This window comes from Somniosus microcephalus, chromosome 3 (assembly GCF_052327205.1).
Source record: "Somniosus microcephalus isolate GS21.2 chromosome 3, FLI_Smic_1.0, whole genome shotgun sequence".
NCBI classification, from domain to species: domain Eukaryota; kingdom Metazoa; phylum Chordata; class Chondrichthyes; order Squaliformes; family Somniosidae; genus Somniosus; species Somniosus microcephalus.
In genome coordinates, this window is record NC_140989.1 from 148,797,397 (window position 1) to 148,816,476 (window position 19,080).

Below are 19,080 nucleotides of genomic sequence, written 5' to 3' on the forward strand. Positions count from 1 at the left end.
TTTGCCTTCCTTACCTTTGTTAGGCCTCGGCTCAGTCAGAGGCTGTTAGCCTCACTGTTATTTTTACCGCAAAATCTGGGCCATAGTCTTTTTTTAATTTGCAGAAATGCAGAATTTTTAATTAATTGCAAAAGGTTACTTTCAATATTAAATTAATATTGTATGAGAATTACTAGAAAAAAATTGTGAAGATAGGTATTAAAAAAATCATACTGTTGCTTTTATAAAAAACAAAAATTAATTCAAAATACACTGATTTTTAAAGGCTTGTTTGAAATAAACTTTAATGCTTCTTGATTTTATACTGCTACTGCAATAGATCAACAATCGTGATATGTTTTGCAATGATTATTGCACTAAAATTTTCAATGTGACATCTATCAATTCAAAGTCAAATATATTAAATAATACCATTATGGTATATTTAACAAACTCGGATTAATACATCCTTAAATTATAATAGATGTCCCTTAATAGTAACAAACTTTGTACCACAGCAGATGTTCACTCCATATGACCATACAAGAAAAATAAATGGAGCACAATACACAAAAGGTCAGTAACGTGACATCATATAGTTGTAACATTTAATACAGGACATTACAATGTAGTAACATGATAGTATTGGCAGACAAGACATCTTAGACCCATTAGATGCTGAGCAAATACATGTCTAATATTATAAACTCTCATTGCACACGAGAAAATTACAGCTAGTCCTAGCAGGATCAGGGTGGAGTATGTTCCAACATGTAGAGTGCTACCTAGATTTGATCAGTGGAGGAGAGAACATTCAATTTTCAGATATCTGTATCACAATGTTGAAAATATAATCAACAGTTAAATCTGCGGAAAGTACCAAGATTGGACACCTTGTTACGTGAAGCTCTATTTTGAACAAATAACAACGCTTCTTTTTTGCTTTTTGCTTCTCTACTTACAAACCTCTTATCTACCACAATATTGTACTGCATGTTAGATTATTATAAACATAAATAAGGCAATACTGAAAGAATTCCCAAGGCAATTTATGTCATTAACCAAATTGTTCTAAACTTCTTGAGTACAGGATTATTAAACTTTTGAGTTAAATGTTACACCAACCATTTAAATATCTTAAAATAGATGTAAAATTAATCTAGGGATACAACATAGCCATTTTCACAGGAAACATGTTATTAATTATACTTCTCTAGTATTACAAGAAATTTAAATGAATTTTAAGGTACATATAGATGAGGTTATTTCTAAGATTTCAAACAAATGTACAGTTCCATTTTAGAACCTTACAACTGCTCACTGCATCAATGAAGCAAACTTTCTTCACCTACCACTCCTTACTGGTAAGTTGTTTTAATATATGGAAGAAAACAATGATTTTGATGAAAACAGTTAGTTCCTGTAATACTAGACAATGCCACAGTGATACCCTGATCTCCAACAGCAAGGTACAGAAAAATACTTCCACTGTAGGAAATAATAGAAGTATGAAATTGATTACCTATTATGCTTCACTAATACCAAATTTATGACACTTAGATATTTCAGGTTTGTATTAATGGATTAACTACAGAATTTGTGCCTGATGCACAACAAAAGATCTAAAAATTAGTGTGGCTTATCACTGTATATTCGACTAACTGAATGGTATGTATGTGGTGTATATGGTTAAACTATTACTAACTTTTTACAGAAACAGTTCATTAGAAATAAAAATATACCCTATTTTTCACCATAAATTTGAAGACAATACATATTGTGTGTTGTGTCCACCTGTTTCAGTAACATTGGTCAGTGACCTGGTTGCATGCCCTCCACTGGTCGTTCATTCCGAATATTCATCCAGCTAACAGGTACAGGGTCATCGGAGAGGCACACATCTGCTAAAGTTTCAATTTTTGACCAATTATGATCTTTCTTTGAGGTAAGATCAATCAAGTAGGATCGCCAGTGGGCATTTCGGTCATGCACCTAAAAGCAAAACACAATACAAACAGAAAAATTAACCTGTAATTACACCTGTTAATTCATGTAACAACAAATGTTTTATTACCAATTCATTAAACTGCAACTCCTTTTTTTTTTTTTTTTTTAAAAAGGAGGTACTCAGCAGGAACCAGACAACATACAAGATATACAATAGTAAAGGTCTTCCATATACATAAAGTACATTAGCTCTCTGGATGGCCAAATGGGTAAAATACTGTCTGGTGTCAGAATTAGCTATATAGAACAAGGTTCAACTCCTGGTCTGGTAAAATACTGTCTGGTGTCAGAATTAGCTATATAGAACATGGTTCAACTCCTGGTCTGGTAAAATACTGTCTGGTGTCAGAATTAGCTATATAGAACATGGTTCAACTCCTGGTCTGAATTGAATTAACTGAACAGGCTGTATACCAGTTTGGGCACACAATTACCATCAGCACTTCTGGGTGAGGAAGAGAATATCAGCAGGGTTCCTGTTCCTGATTGCTATCAGCTGAAAAGTGTTTCAAGTGAGAACAACATTTGGCTTGGTTCTTATACCCACTAAGAAGGAATAGCCTGCTGGTATTCACTAACTAGGTTCACACATGAAAAATAGCTAGCTGGTTGAGGTGCCAGAGGGAATCCCAACAAGAGTAAGCCATCCAAAATGAAGGGAATTTTTACAGCATTAGGTATGGAGGGGAAAATCATTTAGGGTTACCTCTCCCGATAGCTATTCAGCGACACCTTCTGAAAGTGTGCATGTGTGGATGCCAAGCAAGGACAGGATTGGACTCAATTACGATGTCTACACTGTAAATCGCTGTAAACCAGCACTCAATGTCAAAGTAGACACATGAATAATGGCCACTTGAGGGCAACCTCCACCGTGTAACTGTACCCCGTTGATGTGTTCAGGAAAGGTCAAAAATATCATAAGTAAAAAAAAAACCATTAGGCCTGGAACGATAGTCATTGCACCAAGACCAACAAATTTGAATAGAAATGGGGGTCTACAAAAAACAGAATGAGACCATTAATCTTTTAATAGTTTTGTACTGAAGGACCAGAACTCTCAAGAATGTTGTCATCTGGCATCTGAGGAACTTTAACATGAGTCACTGCCCTCAGGAGAGGAGGGAAGAAAAACGATAGAGTAAAGCTATGGAGAAGGAATCCATTGAGCATTAAATATTCCTACCGCTGTAGAAACCTTTTAAAATGCTTTTCATATATATATATATATTAAAATAGGAGGGACATATATATATGTCCCTCCTATTTTAATCCGTGAAACACTAATTTACCTGTTCCTTATCCATGTTAAAAGGACTGATGACCCACTGACTACACCTCTGCTTCCCAGGTGCTTCTTCTCCCATGTACCTCTGTACATATTATAAGCAATAAATAGTTACAGATGAGTTTGGCGCTTCTAGTTAACACAGAAACTAGTAAAGAAACATGTTGAAACTTATAAGAATAATCAGCTGAGTACCAAACTTCTGCAGGAACTGTTAACTTAATTGGAACTGCAGCTGTCATTTATGTTTAACACTGTTGCAATGTTCACGAACTGGAGATTGACTTGATATTAACCGCATCAATCTCTTCAAACTTAGTGACAAAATATAGTAGGATGGCGGAATTATGTATCGCACTAAATAACTAACAGTGTGTCAATCTTTACAGCCCAAATCAGAAAAAGAGGAAAAGTACAATTTGTAGATATAAATGCATCTACTGGCCTTTCCCATCTACCCAGCAATGAACACACTTAGAAGAAACACCTGTCCTTTTACCTCCTCCCTTCCCACTGTCCAGGGCCCCAAACACTCCTTCCAGGTGAAACAGCGATTTACTTATACTTCTTGCAATTTAGTATACTGTATTCGCTGCTCACAATGCGGTCTCTTCTACGTTGGGGAGACCAAACGCAGATTGGGTGACCGCTTTACGGAACACCTCCGTTCAGTCCGTAAGGGGGACCCCGAGCTTCCGGTCACCTGTCACTTTAATTCTCCGTTCCACTCCCACTCTGACCTCTCTGTCCTTGGCCTCTTACACGGTTCCAATGAAGCTCTACGCAAGCTCGAGGAACAGCACCTCGTCTTTCGATTAGGCTCTTTAAAGCCTTCTGGACTCAACATCGAGTTCAACAATTTCAGACCATAACCTCTGCCCCTATCATTTTTTTCTCTTTCTCATATGGCAGCTGTTCATCATCCTGCCATTGCCATTTACACTTCAGCTAGAGTCATCTTTTGTTTCTTAACTTGTCCCATTACCATCTCCTTTTGTCTCTTAATCTCTCCTGCCTTCCATCCCATCACAGACCTTCCCTTTTGTTTTTTCCTCACCTCCCCCTGCCCCTACACTTGCTTTAAAACCTGTTACATCTCCAGCTTTTTCCAGTTCTGACAAAGGGTCATCGACCTGAAACATTGGGCCAGAAATTGGTGAACGGGGCTTGCAGCCCCGTTTCTGCACTTACCCCGCGCTACTGCCGATCAGCTCCAGGGACGCCTGGAATTGGTGTTTCCAGAAGAATAATCCCGGGCAGCGTATGACGTCACGCCGCCCAGGAGTGCAGCCAGCGCGAAGCCAGGAGCGTGCAGTGCAAGTGAGACACGCCCCTTGAGGTCTCAGTTTCACTGGACACGCCCCCAATGTTTCTGTCAAGCTGCTAAGCATTTTTACATGCAAAGCAGCAGTTTAAATAGGTTTTTGGAAGTTTTTTGAAGATTTTGGTAACTTTTATAAACTTTTTAAAATGTTTACATTATTTTGAGTAATCTGAAGTAGTTTTAAACAGAATTAAAGCAATTTAAAGACTTTTAAAAGCCCTAAAAGATTTTTTTTAATTCCATTTATTTATTTAGCAATGTCGTCGTCATACGTGTCTTCACACTGTTCCCTTTGGGGAACTGTATGAAGTGGTGGAAGGATTTATGGCCATGATTAACGCTCATTCCGTGACCGTAACCATCTTTGAACCAGGCATTAGGGCGGTTAGTCCTATGGCGGGAGGGTTTTACGGGCTCCCACAAGCTATACAAGGAGGGGGGGCCACCCACACCCACGGACGCAAATATCCCACTGGATGTCAACCCAGAATTTAGAGCCGGAGCTCCGACTCCACTTGCCGGGACTGTCTGGAGCGGGGTTCGAAACCCTACCCTGATCTGGCCCAGCGGCGGGGATCCTACCGCTATGACACAGGCCCAATCCGATTAGCAACGTGAAATGGCAGCATAGGGCTCCAGTCACGGGGAGGGAAACATATGGGTGTCACCTTTTGTGCGGAGTGGGCCTTTTGCGTAGCAGTAAGCATCCCCGCCGCTGGGCCAGAAGGAGTAGGGTTTTGAACCCCACTCCAGACAGTCCTGGCAAGTGGAGTCGGAGTTCCAACTTTAAATTCTGGGTGGACATCCAGCGGGATACTTGCGTCCGTAGGTGTTGGTGGCCCCCCCCCCTTAGATGGGTTGTGGGAGCCCGTAAAACCCTCCCGCCATAGGACTAACCACCCTAATGGCTGGTTCAAAGATGGTTACGGTCACGGAATGAGCGTTAATCACGGCCATAAATCCTTCCACCACTTCATACAGTTCCCCAAAGGGAACAGTGTGAGGATACGTACGATGATGACCTCTTGCGCAATGCACCTCCTTGGACCCTCAGTCGCAGATGCGAGGGGGCAAGTCGTGCAATTGTTAAATTTTTCATTTTATTGACATGTAAAATGTTGGCCCAGTAATTCCCTTCCAACTGCGCGAGTACGGTCGGGGTACTTACGCATCTGGCTGGATGAAATGCCGGTTTTCAGCATGCAGTGCTTTTGGGGAAAACCGGCATTTCCTGTCCTCTGAACGAAGGGGTTCAGAGGCAGAACGTGTGCGACTGCACAGGCAGCGCGTGCGCAGTATAATTCGCCGCTTTCATTACTGCTTTCAGTGAGGTCAAGTCCTTACAACTTACACATGAAAAAAGCATGGGTACAGTTGCTCCAGAGGCTGCGGAGGAAGATATTTCTTATCGTGGAGCTTCTGAAAGTATGTATGTCTGTATATATTCCTTTGCGTGTTATGTATATATTCCTTTACTTATGTGTATGAATGTATTATTTAATTATGACTTTCAGAGAAAGTAACTGTGGTAAACCACTGTTTGTATTCCTGTTTGTATTCCACTGTGTACATGCCTGGACATGCCTCGGCTGACTCCTCCCACAGGTCCTAGTATAAAGGTGACTGCTCCCCAGCCCTTTGTATCCTGGACCGGTCGACCACGCGAGGCAGACCTCCATTCTGTTGTTAATAAAAGCCTTTAGTTACTCTTCTAACTCTCAGTCTTTTATGAGTAATTGATAGCGCATCAATTTTATTAACAACATTTTTATAATGGAGAAGATCCTCACACCAGCATGCCTGGACTTAGATCATCGGGAGGTGGACTCATCCACCAAGTTTACTCACTGGCTTAAGTGTTTCGAAAAATTCCTGACCGCCTCCGAAGCAATCAAATCGGACGAGGACAAACTGGATGTCCTGACCTCCAAAGTGAACCACCGAGTGTACTCGGTCATCCAAGACGCGACCTCGTACGCGGACGCTATCAAGCTCCTCAAGGACCAGTACACGCGCCCAGTGAACGAAGTGTACGCCAGGCACCTCCTGGGGAGTCGTAAACAACAACCTGGGGAATCGACCGTGGAATACCTTCAGGCACTGTCTGTGCTTGGCCGGGCCTGTGGTTGTAAGGATGTAAAGGCCGCCGTGTACACAGAGGAACTTATCCGGGACGCTTTTGTAGCGGGCCACAGATCCAATTACACCCGACAGCGACTGTTGGAGCAGAGTAACCTCGACCTCAACAAGGCCTCTGAACTCGCACTATCGTTGGATGCAGCCTACCAGGGCATGGATGCCTACTCCTCTGCACCGTGGACGCCGCGGGGAATGACAGCCTGGGACACGGTAGGACCGCCTCATAGTGCCGTGCCACCCCAGCCACACCCCAACAACGGCCCAACTACCGCAGCAGTGTCCCAAGGCCAGAAATGCTACTTCTGTGGCCAGGCAAAACACCCCAGAGCGCGCTGCCCGGCGAAAAACGCGATCTGCTCGGGCTGCGGGAAGAAGGGACACTACGCTAGCGTCTGCAGGGCCAAAGCCACCCCGAACCCCAGCAGCGCCGCGTGTGGGCCATGCGGGCCGCCATCTTGGACCTCCCCGGCCATGTGCGAATCACCGGTACAGCAGCCATTTTGGACGCCTCCAGCCACATGGGGATCATGGACGCCGCCATCTTGGACGACAGCCGGGACGCAGCAGGCCCCCGACACCGCCTCATCTGATACCCGCAGCGACACACCGACCCCTACGCTGGCATCCGTTACACTGGACCAAGCGAGACCGCACCAACTGGCCAGTTCCACAATGGACATTAAGGTAAATGGTCACGATACAATCTGCCTTTTTGACTCTGGGAGCACGGAGAGCTTCATCCACCCCGACACGGTGCGGCGTTGCTCTCTCCCAGTCCTGCCTGCGCAACAGCGGATTTCTATGGCCTCCGAGTCCCAGTCGGCGGACATCGGCGGCTACTGCGTGGTGACACTCGCAGTAGACGGGACCGTGTACGATCATTTAAAACTTCTGGTCCTGCCTGACCTCTGCGCTGCCGTCCTGCTGGGGTTAGATTTTCAGTGCCACCTTAAAAGTGTTACGATGGCGTACGGTGGACCCCTACCCCCACTCACAGTCCGCAGCCAGCAGCTTCCAAATTGCCCGCCGCGCACCAGGTGCAACCTCTCCACACTCAGAGTCACCCCCCCACCACTGTTTGCTAACCTCACCCCCGACTGTAAGCCCATCGCCACAAAGAGCAGGCGATACAGTGCCGGGGACAGGGTTTTCATTAAAACCGAAGTGGAGCGGCTCCTGAAAGGAGGGATTATTGAGGGCAGCACCAGCCCCTGGCGAGCCCAGGTTGTGGTCGTTAAGACCGGCGAGAAGCAGCGCCTGGTCATCGACTACAGCCAGACAATAAATCGCTACACCCTGCTGGACGCCTACCCACTCCCCCGTATAGCTGATATGGTCAACCAGATCGCGCAGTACCGCGTCTTCTCGACCATTGACCTGAAATCAGCGTACCACCAGCTCCCCATCCGCCCTGAGGACCGCCAGTACACTGCCTTTGAGGCAAACGGCCGCCTCTATCACTTCCTTAGGGTTCCCTTTGGCGTCACCAACGGGGTCTCCGTCTTCCAAAGGGAGATGGACCGGATGGTAGATCAAAATGCGTTGCAGGCCACTTTCCCATATCTGGACAATGTGACCATCTGCGGCCGTGACTTGCAGGACCATGACGCAAACCTCGAAAAATTCCTCTGCACCGCCCAACTCCTAAACCTGACATATAACAAGGAGAAGTGCATATTCCGCACAAACCGCCTCGCCATCCTTGGCTGTGTTGTGGAACACGGAGTCATCGGCCCCGACCCCGACCGGATGCGTCCCCTTATGGAACTTCCACTGCCCCACTGCCTCAAGGCCCTGAAGAGGTGCCTAGGGTTTTTCTCCTATTACGCCCAGTGGGTCCCCTACTATGCGGACAAGGCCCGTCCGCTGATCAAGTCCACCTCTTTTCCCTTGACGGCAGAGGCCCGCTTAGCCTTCCACCGTATCAAGGAGGACATTGCCAAAGCCGCCATGCACGCAGTGGACGAATCCATCCCCTTCCAGGTGGAAAGCGACGCGTCCGACTTTGCCCTGGCCGCTACCCTCAATCAGGCGGGGAGACCCGTGGCCTTCTTTTCACGAACCCTCCAAGGCCCGGAGACCAGACACTCCGCTGTTGAGAAGGAGGCCCAGGCGATTGTGGAGGCTGTGCGTCATTGGAGGCACTACCTGGCCGGAAAACGATTTACCCTGCTCACTGACCAGCGTTCAGTTGCTTTTATGTTTAACAAGCAGAGGGGCAAAATCAAAAATGACAAGATCTTGAGGTGGAGAATCGGACTTTCCACCTACAACTACGAGATCTTGTACCGGCCCGGGAAGCTAAATGAACCCCCGGATGCGCTATCGCGTGGCACCTGCGCCAGCGCGCAGATCGATAGACTGCGGGCCCTCCACAATGACCTCTGCCACCCGGGGGTCACCAGGTTCTTCCACCTCATCAAGGCCCGCAACCTGCCTTACTCTATTGAGGAGGTCAGGACCATGACCAGGAACTGCCTAGTCTGCGCTGAGTGCAAACCGCACTTTTATAGACCAGACAGGGCCCACCTGATAAAAGCCACTCGCCCCTTCGAGCGCCTGAGCGTTGATTTTAAAGGGCCTCTCCCCTCCTCCGACCGCAATGTGTACTTCCTCAATATTATTGATGAGTACTCCCGTTTCCCGTTCGCCTTCCCCTGCCCGGACATGACCAGTGCCACGGTCATTAAATGTCTGAACAACCTCTTCACCCTGTTCGGCTTCCCCAGCTATATCCATAGCGACCGGGGCTCATCGTTTATGAGCGATGAACTCCGTCAGTACCTGCTAACTAGGGGTATTGCCACAAGCAGGACCACCAGTTACAACCCCCGGGGGAACGGACAGGTGGAAAGACAAAATGCGACAGTTTGGAAGGCCGTCCTGCTAGCCTTAAAGTCTAGGGCCTTCCAACCTCCCGCTGGCAGGATGTGCTCCCCGATGCGCTCCACTCTATTCGGTCACTGCTCTGCACTGCCACTAACGCCACCCCTCATGAGAAAATGTTTGTCTTCCCAAGGAAGTCCACATCGGGGACATCGCTACCGCCATGGCTGACGTCCCCAGGGCCGGTCCTACTGAGAAGACACGCGAGGACCCATAAAACGGACCCCCTGGTCGAGAGGGTCGACCTCCTCCACGCCAACCCCCAGTATGCTTACATCGCATACCCGGACGGGCGGGAGGACACAGTCTCCATAAGAGACCTTGCACCCTCGGGGGCCGCAGTAACCCACTACCCACTACCACCCCCCCCCACGATCCGATATCCAGCCCCAGCAGACGGCAGGCCTGGGCCCCGCGACCCGCTCGACATCTACGAGGACGACACGCTTGTGCCACAGCCTACGCTGGACTCGACGCCGGAAGCTTCACTACCCCTGCCGTCGCCACGCCGATCACAGCGGCAGACAAGACCTCCGGAGAGACTCCAATACACTAACTTTTAATACACTTCAGCCCGCCGGACTCAATTTTAAACAAGGGGTGAATGTGGTAAACCACTGTTTGTATTCCTGTTTGTATTCCACTGTGTACATGCCTGGACATGCCTCGGCTGACTCCTCCCACAGGTCCTAGTATAAAGGTGACTGCTCCCCGGCCCTTTGTATCCTGGACCGGTCGACCACGCGAGGCAGACCTCCATTCTGTTGTTAATAAAAGCCTTTAGTTACTCTTCCAACTCTCAGTCTTTTATGAGTAATTGATAGCGCATCAGTAACTTATTGGAAAATCATAATTAAAAACATACATTCATACACATTAGTAAAGGAATATAAAACATACATACATATACGTAAAGGAATATATGTGGACATACATACATAGCTCATTCTCACATTCCATTCACACAGCCGCAATTGCTCCTTCTACCTGCCGTTCTGAAAACCCTTTATATAAAAAAAAAAAAAAAAATTTTAACTTTAAAACTTACTTAAAATTTCTTAAAATAACTTCCCTCCCTTTCCCAAACAAAAATATTGCATTTCAGAAGCTCCACGATAAAATGTTTCTTCCTCCGCAGCCAATGAACCACTTTACACTTGCTTTTTTCAAGTGTAACTTCTGAGGACTTACCCTCACGGATTTCATGAATGAAATCTACGAAGTTCACTGCGCAAGCGCTGCCTGTGCAGTCGCACGCGCTCGAGGTCTGGAAATGCCGGCGTTCCCCGCATGCGCTGTTCATGCTGAACGCCGGCATTTCCAACGGCCAGATGCGTGAGTACCCCGAGCGCACTCACGCCTTTGGCCGCGAATTTCTGGCCCATTAACTCTGTTTCTCTCCTCAGATGCTGCCTGACCCACTGAGTATTTCCAGCATTTTCTGTTTTTATTTTAGAAGAATTCTGTTACAGACTGAGTGTATCCGAAACAACCAGAATACTACTGCAGCAAAATATATATATATTTTTATGCAAGATAATGAATTAAGTCAAGCCAGGAGCTAATAGTCAATAGATACACAAATTTGGCCCAGCCAGAAACATGATTGGACATTTTCATTTTGCTCTTAATGAAATGGATAGATCATCATAAATATTTCTGTTTAGAACTATATTTCTTACTAAAATGCCGTACAGATTACATACAGGAAAACTTAGAGTTATTTTGTTTAGGAAGATGCTAGGAATTTCCCAATATGAAGTGGTACACCATATTAAGAGAGGACGTGGAGAACATTGGCTTATATTTAGTTTTATTTTTGGAGGGGGTGCATGTGGGAATATTTTGGAAGCTAACAATTTTCGGAGCAACGCGTGAGTTTTTTTTGATTCTATAAAAATGAGTTTACTTGGGAAGAGTAAGGGACAATATGTATGCTATGTTAATCAAGGTCAGTGATACAGCTAATCTTTGGCATGTTTTTAGCATTACAAGGGGGACAAATTAGGACATGGCATTTGTACATCTAGACCTTTCAGCAGTGCTCACAAAATCATTCTGCTTGAAATACTGATAAAGGTGGCAATTTAATTCATTAAAAAAGCTAACATATCATGAGAAACACAATTTACAAAAGAAGTTTGCAATAGTGCAAATATTATGCTAAAAATTATCTGTAGGTTTAGCTTTCAGTTTAGCTCAGTTTGTAGCACTCGCACCTTCGAGTCAGAAGTTCTCAATTCAAGCCCCACATCAGAACTTGAACACAGTCTAGGCGAACACTTCAGTACAGCACTGAGCGAGTGCTGCACTGTTGGAGGTGCAGTCTTTCGGGGGAGATGTTAAATTGCGGCCCATCTGCCTGTTTGGATTGTTCATGTGACTATAAAAGATGCTATGACTTCCCCAGTGTCCTGGTTCAGTCAATATATAATTAAAAACAGGTTAATTAGTCAGTTACCCAATGTCCTTTTGTAGGACCTTGCTGTGTATAATTTGACGGCTATGTTGATTCAAAAAGGAAGTGCTTTGGGCCATCCTGAGTAATATGATATGGTGTTACAGAAACATTCTTTCTTTCATTATTAAGTATATGATGACATTTTGGAATAATGTGAGGCAGAAGAAGAAAACCAAATGTTAAAATAGGCAGTGTGGGCTGGGAAGGAAAACACTACAGTGGTGGAATTGGGAAATTTAACTGAAATTAAACAAGGTAGTAAATTAACAGAGGCAAGGGACAACTGAGAGTGGGCACACAATCAACCAAACAAACTGTCTTTATTACAATGCTAGAATTATTACAAAACAAATAAAGGAATTAGAAGCTTGGCTACAGTCCAGGCAGCATTGGGAGCTAAATATGCCTGGATATAGGTTTTTTCCCCCAAAAGGGAAGGGAAAAGGGGAATGGGGGAGAGGACAGTGGAAATATTGGCAAAATACATCACCATGACAAGAGAAAGGAAGGATCTAAACAAATGTAATCAGTTGGTGGAATCATTGCTAATAGAACTAAGGAACAGGAAAGAGTGCAAAATAGGAAAGGATTCAAAACACTGGTACCGTCTGACTGTGATGATTTAACAGAAGTGTGTGTGTATATGCAGATCAAGGAGGTCTATAAAAAGAACAATGTACGTAGCCCTGAAGAGGAGAAATGAGGATCATAGATCACGGTTTTGGATTTAAACAAGGCTAACTTGGATGGATAAAGGAAAAAAAATGAAAGCAATAGATAGGAGGATTTATTAGTTGTTAAATCTACATACTAACAGTCAAATCTATGTAAGGTAATTAGATGATCAGAAAACAAGCAATACCATGAAAGGCAAAAGAGGAACCTCTCAGGTGATGCAACCATGGTACACTAGAGTGGTTAGAAACAGAAGGCTTATTTAAGGGAAAATAATAGTGACAAGAATAAGGACTAGAAGGATTATAGAAAAGGAATAAAACTTGAAGATGGTATCAAGGGCAACAGCAAAGGTTTTTATATGTACATTAGGAAAACAATTGTGGTAAATGAGGAGAAAGGCCCATTAAAAACAGATTTAGGAATGACAAAAGCAGAGGATAAGTCAGAACTGCTAAATGAGAATAGGATACCAGAGATACAGGGCCTGGGGGTTAGTGAATGAGAAATTTACAGGCATTAGTATAAACAGAAAAACTGCAATGTATACTCTAATGGGATTGAAGGTAGGCAAATCTTTAGGACTAAATGGTTTCCACCCAAGCATATTAAATGTAAATTGAAGATGTGTTAGTTATGTTTGTTTAAAGATTAGAAGGTATCAAATGGCGCATGATTTCTCAAAAAAGGAGGAAAGTAACCAAGTAACTATATGCCAGTGAGTTTGTCAGTTGTGGGAAAATTGCTAGAATCTATTATCGGAGCAGAGTAAGTGTACACTTGGAAATATACAAGTTGATTCAGGAAAGCCAACATCCATTTGTGAAATAAGTCATTCTAGGCTTTCTGCTACCCCCACCAATGTTTTGGCAGTTGGAGCCAGAGAGCATATTGGGGATGCAGCAGAGAGCATTTCCCACCTCCTTGCAGTTGCCCATTGGCTGGTCCTTCAAGGGAAAACTGCGGATGCCCAAATATGGGTAGGTGCATGGTTAATTGTCTGTACTGTGTTTCCCACCAGTTACAATCTTAGAATTTTGGATGCACGGACATCTATTAAACCCTGGTTTCCAGCGTTCAGAGATCTGCTGAGGTGGTCCCGGGGCAGAATTATGAGAGAAAACCTCTGAAGCTCATACTCTTGATCTAGTTTCTGTTTCTTTCTAATCGGCATCAGTACTGACAAGGGGTATTAAAGAGAGTGTTCTAAATGCTCTTATTTTCTCATATAGCTGACACACAAAACTACAGCGAGCCACACGTCAGAGCTTAAATATCAACTCCTAAAACAAATCCTCAGAGCCAACTCCCACTACTATGCTGTCAAGTTGGATATTCATACACCATCTGCAGCAGTGAGCAGTCACTTTTAAAAATAAAAAAGATAACATCTGATCAATAAAATAACTGCACAAACATCCAACTTGTAATAGAGATGCAGGAGAGAAGTATCAGTCCCCCACAGGAAAAAAAATCAAGCCTACATGATACAGACATGATTCTGAATGTATCACCTAGTAGAATTATATACTTTGCTAAGAGTGTATTCTTGTTTAGGGGGCTGAGCAGCTTTAAAGCTCAATCACTGACTGTTATTTCCAAAATATATTTTCAATAAATAAAAGACATGTATTGCCTCAAAATGCAAAGTCAGGGAACACTTACAGACACGTGTCTTCTCAAAGTGGACATATCTGTGAAAGTTCTCTCACAAGCCTTGCATTTATAAGGCTTCTCCCCTGTGTGAATTCGTTGATGACGTCGAAGTGCCCCCTGCTGGGTAAAAGCTTTCCCACACTGTTCACAAAAATATGGACGTGTTTCTGTGGAAAATTACAAGATTCAAGGAAAACTACCACAAGTTACAGAGAGACAATAAAACATTTTCATTCATAACTATGTCTAAACGTATAATTTTACAATCTTAAATGTAAATCAATCCAGTCCTTTGGAGTATTGTGTCCAATTCTGGGCACCACATTTTAGGAAGAATGACAAGGCCTCAGAGAGGGTACAGAGGAGATCTACTAGAATGGTAACAGGGATGCGGGACTTCAGTTACTTGGAGAGACTAGAGAAGCTGGGGTTGTTTTCTTTAGAGCAGAGAAGGTTAAGGGGAGATTTAAAAGAGGTGTTCAAAATCATGAAGGGTTTTGCTAGAGTAAATAAGGAGAAACTGTTTCCAGTGGCAGAAGGGTCAGTAACCAGAGGACAGGGATTTAAGGTAATTGGCAAAAGAACCAGCTAGCTCAGTAGACTATGGATTGATTATGGAACGTTCCTGGTCTCTCTGGTTCAGCCACTCACTGCCTTAAGCAGGTTAAGCTCAACTCAAGATATAATATGGCATTACTTTGAATGAATGCTATAAATGCCAGCTATTTACAGAACTTGCATTTTATGCCACAGCATTGCTTAAATTGGGCAGTGTGATCCCAATGCTTAAATTAACATCAGCATTATAAATAATGTAATCGACTTTTCACCCTTGAATACCGCTGTTCAGTATCAGAGGCATTGACAAATACTGGCAATTACAACATCTATATTTTGTAAAAGTGAAGATGTAGATCTCACCATGAACAGCAAACAATGGTTCAAATATGCTTTTCTACCATGACCATTTTGGTTGGCTCTCAAAAAATATTTTACAATGTGCGTCTACTTTACTCATTTAGAGAGAACTAAAAGTAAGCAATGTCTATTTGATACCTTGAATCACCTTTAAGTAAAAATGTACCCCATGTCAGAATGAAAGCCTTATTGTAACCTATGTAGGAATTTGAAAGGTACAACAGAAACCCTGTGTGAGCAGACATAGAGAAAGATTAATCTCCTTTAATAGAATTGCTACACACCTGCATGTATATTGCTGTGTTGGGCCAAGGAGGCTCTCAGACCAAAGGTTTTCCCACATACATCACACTTATAAGGTTTGGCACCCATGTGACATCGCTTGTGACACTTCAAGTACTCATTGGTGGCAAAATGTTTCCCACAAACATCACACCCAAAAAGGCGCTCCCCTGCAAGATAAATCAAACATTGTTATTTTCGTCAGTCACTGGTTAAATGAACCTCTTTAAATAAAGATAAAAAGAACCCAATAAAGTATAGAACTAACCTATGGTTAGGTCTAATCAGTTTCATTGACCAGAAATCTTTTTCTGCCAAATTTCTCCACTACACCTCTCGAGGTTGACACTTTGCTGGGTAAATTAACAAAACACTTGTCGTCCCCTCCCCCACACCACCTTAAATAAGTGACCATTTTCATGTGCGAGCCCAAGGAGTGAGTGTTGCCGAGTCCATCCCATCCCTTACCCAATATCCATAGATCCATAGATCGCAATTACAAGTGGGAATCCTGGTCATTTTTTCTGCTCTTAGCTGGAGGTGCTGAGATCAGCAAACACAGGTCACTCAGGGAATCAGGCCTGGTGTCTTCCTGGTCTGTACGACTGAGCCACTCACTGGCTTAATTAGCTGAGCCACTGGAGCAGCATGAACAGAGGAACTTATTTGACATGTGCTTTAGGTATTATTTCTAAGAAGCAAAATGCAGTTTACCTGTATACAGTATTTCTGAAGTGCATGCTTTAGAAATTTTGACCGGTAATGCAGAGCAGCAAGAGATAACGGTTCCTACATGGTTCTGGAATATAGGTGAGGATTTTATAAATGATGATTCTATAAGTGTTTCTTCTTAAAACAAAAAGTTCATTACAGTATTTGAAAATAAGTGTGGGACAGATATTGCCTCCTGTTGAGTAATTTTCCTTCTTGGTTGTATGAGTGTGGTTTTCGAGAAAAGGCCGCCATTCTGGATTGATGCTGCCACGACAATCATTGTATACCTAGTAATGTACAGGGTTGCACTGGAGCTGTAACCTAAAAACTGCACAGGTTAGGATACCTACACTTTGATGGGTGACAAATGTGGCACAGAGCCTAGCAATGAAGCATTGTGGTCACTTCATAAATCCTAACTTATTTTCGAAGTTTCAAATAATAGCCTTATAGAACACATACTCAATGTAGTTTCTAGAAAACTAATAACTTCAAGGAACTGGGCAACACACAATCCTACAGCCCACTATGAACAGTTCAGTTCTTGCTTAATACTATTTGCAAATGCCATAACTAAACCTGGATATAGCATTTATCTTCCACAGAATATGTGCTGGAGATGAAAGATAACCATTCTAGAAACTAATAGTTATTGTAGAGTGAGGGTGACCTTGAAAATATGACAAGATTGTCAAATCACCAGTCCAACCATAACAATGGATTACAATATTGTTTTTGTGCCAATAGTATCAATCTGGAGAGACTAGTGTGTTTTGGGTCCTCATTAATTTGACAGTTGTCCAAGTTTAAAATTTTCCATTTCAGCACTCCTGGTGCATGCCAGCACATAATCAGGAAAATCTGCCTCCCCAGTCACGATTATTCTACCAATAATTTTATTATATACTCCATAACTGTTTCGTACCTGTATGTGTTCTCTTATGACCATTTAATTTAGCTTTATCAGTGAAACAGGCACCACAATCCACACAAATATAGGGTCTCTCTCCAGTGTGTGACCTGCAATTAGTATAAAATGATATCAAGTTTCAAAACCATCTTCAATTCACAAACTCATGAAAGTTCAAAAAATAAGTTACTTTACAAACAGCGTGTAGACAAATAGATTCACCATCACATGATCTGGTATTTTAAATAATTAGATAACATAGGTTTTCAAATTAAAAATTACTAGTATGCAACTGTTAAACTGTCACTTCAAAAGTTTATAACAACATTTTGAAAAACCTTTAGGGATAAGTTTAATACTGTAGAGATTAAGACACTCGTTCCACAAGTCCCAGAATTGTCCAAGATTGATGTAGTGCTAGCCAACGACTATGATGAGTTTTATTAGTTCTTGCACAGGTTGTTGAATAGCAAAAACACTCAAATAGGCAACGTTGCTGAAGCAAGAAGTTATCTAATTCTAATTCATCTTGGTGCAAATGTGGAGAAGACAGCTGCCTGCCTGCTCACCCACCCATCCAACCAACCAGTACAGTAGACGTAAAAGCTTGCTTGCCCACATTACTAGAAGGGGAGACTCTAGTTGGGGAAAGCCTGCTTGCCCTATCAGAAGGGGATGTTTTGTACAGATGGATGTCTACAAGGTAGAAAAAAAATGGGTGGATAAATGGAAACTAAGTATAAGGAATTGACCTTGTGTGAATTTTCAGCTGTGATGGTTGGGCAAATCGAGAATGGCAAATGGAGCATTCATAAGGCTTCTCTCCAGTGTGTGTCCGCATATGGAATACCAGTGCTGTTCGTGAGCTCAGAATTTTCCCGCAAACAGAGCACAGCGGACGCTTTATACGCCCTTCATGCTTCCGAGCATAGTGAGTCCGTACATCTCTTTTTCTCTTAAAAGTTGCATTGCATAGAGTGCAAGCGAAGTGCCTTTCATCGCTGTGAACACAAGCACAGTGCTCTTTCCAACTGTTGTGGGTTGCAAAAGCCTTGCCACAGATCTCACAGTGATAGACTTTCCCTGGTAATGACTGGTGAACATCTTTGCAGTGAACCACATAATCTTTTCTGGAATCAAATTCATCGTTACATTTGTCACATTTAATGATGTGATTTGATTTTCGTGATCTTCCTCTTTTACTGCCTTTCTTTACTTCAAAGTCCTCATCAGAATCGTTTGGTTCAGGATCGCGCTCATTTGAAGAGTCTTCATTTTTATCATCATCCTCATTGTCTGTGCTATTTTCTTCATCATCCTCTACCTCACACTCTGCGTCACCATCGTTGTCATCATCATTTTCAAAGTCTTCAGTTTCATCCTCTCCACTATCGTCTTCATTCTTAACACGAGCTTCTTTGTTATTTAGTGGACTATTTTGTGCACTCTTGGTGCCTTCACCTTTCTCTTCTTCTGTTTCATTGCTATTATTACACCCAATTTCTGTATCAGATGTGCTCTGTTGTTCTTCTTCATCACATGTTTCCTTATTATCGCTAACGTCCATGACCAAGTCATTATCTTCTGATCTGTCCCATCCGTCCCTGTTACTTCTGCCATCCATGACTAAACCAGCAACGTCATCTGACTTATCTACTTGTGGCACTACTTTCCAGTACATAAATGGTGGTTTCTTCTCTTGACCAGATTCATGTATCTTTCTGTAAAGAAAAACACCATTTAATTTTAAATGCAGTTTTCAAGGCTCAAAAAGTATAATGGCTTCACTATATGAATTATCCTGTGAACAGGATAAAACTATTTGTATCAACCTAATTCCT

General features: G+C 43.1%; 1 protein-coding gene across 6 annotated transcripts in view; it reads right to left on the reverse strand.

Annotated features, from left to right (window-relative positions):
- Nucleotides 1–555: 555 nt before the first annotated feature.
- Nucleotides 556–19,080, reverse strand: part of LOC147121474 (uncharacterized) — a 45,152-nt gene continuing 26,627 nt past the window's right edge. For 5 of the 6 annotated variants that reach the window (XM_085981754.1, XM_085981753.1, XM_085981750.1 and 2 more), the window contains 5 exons: nucleotides 17,992–18,960; nucleotides 17,255–17,349; nucleotides 15,618–15,785; nucleotides 14,425–14,582; nucleotides 556–1,971 (listed from right to left, as the gene is read on the reverse strand). In XM_085981754.1, the coding sequence (XP_085837880.1) occupies nucleotides 1,792–1,971; nucleotides 14,425–14,582; nucleotides 15,618–15,785; nucleotides 17,255–17,349; nucleotides 17,992–18,960 (1,570 nt within the window). In that variant the 3' untranslated portion in view covers nucleotides 556–1,791. Of the gene's footprint in view, nucleotides 1,972–14,424; nucleotides 14,583–15,617; nucleotides 15,786–16,329; nucleotides 16,651–17,254; nucleotides 17,350–17,991; nucleotides 18,961–19,080 lie in introns of those variants that run through there. The other variant, XR_015077556.1, reaches the window with a different exon arrangement.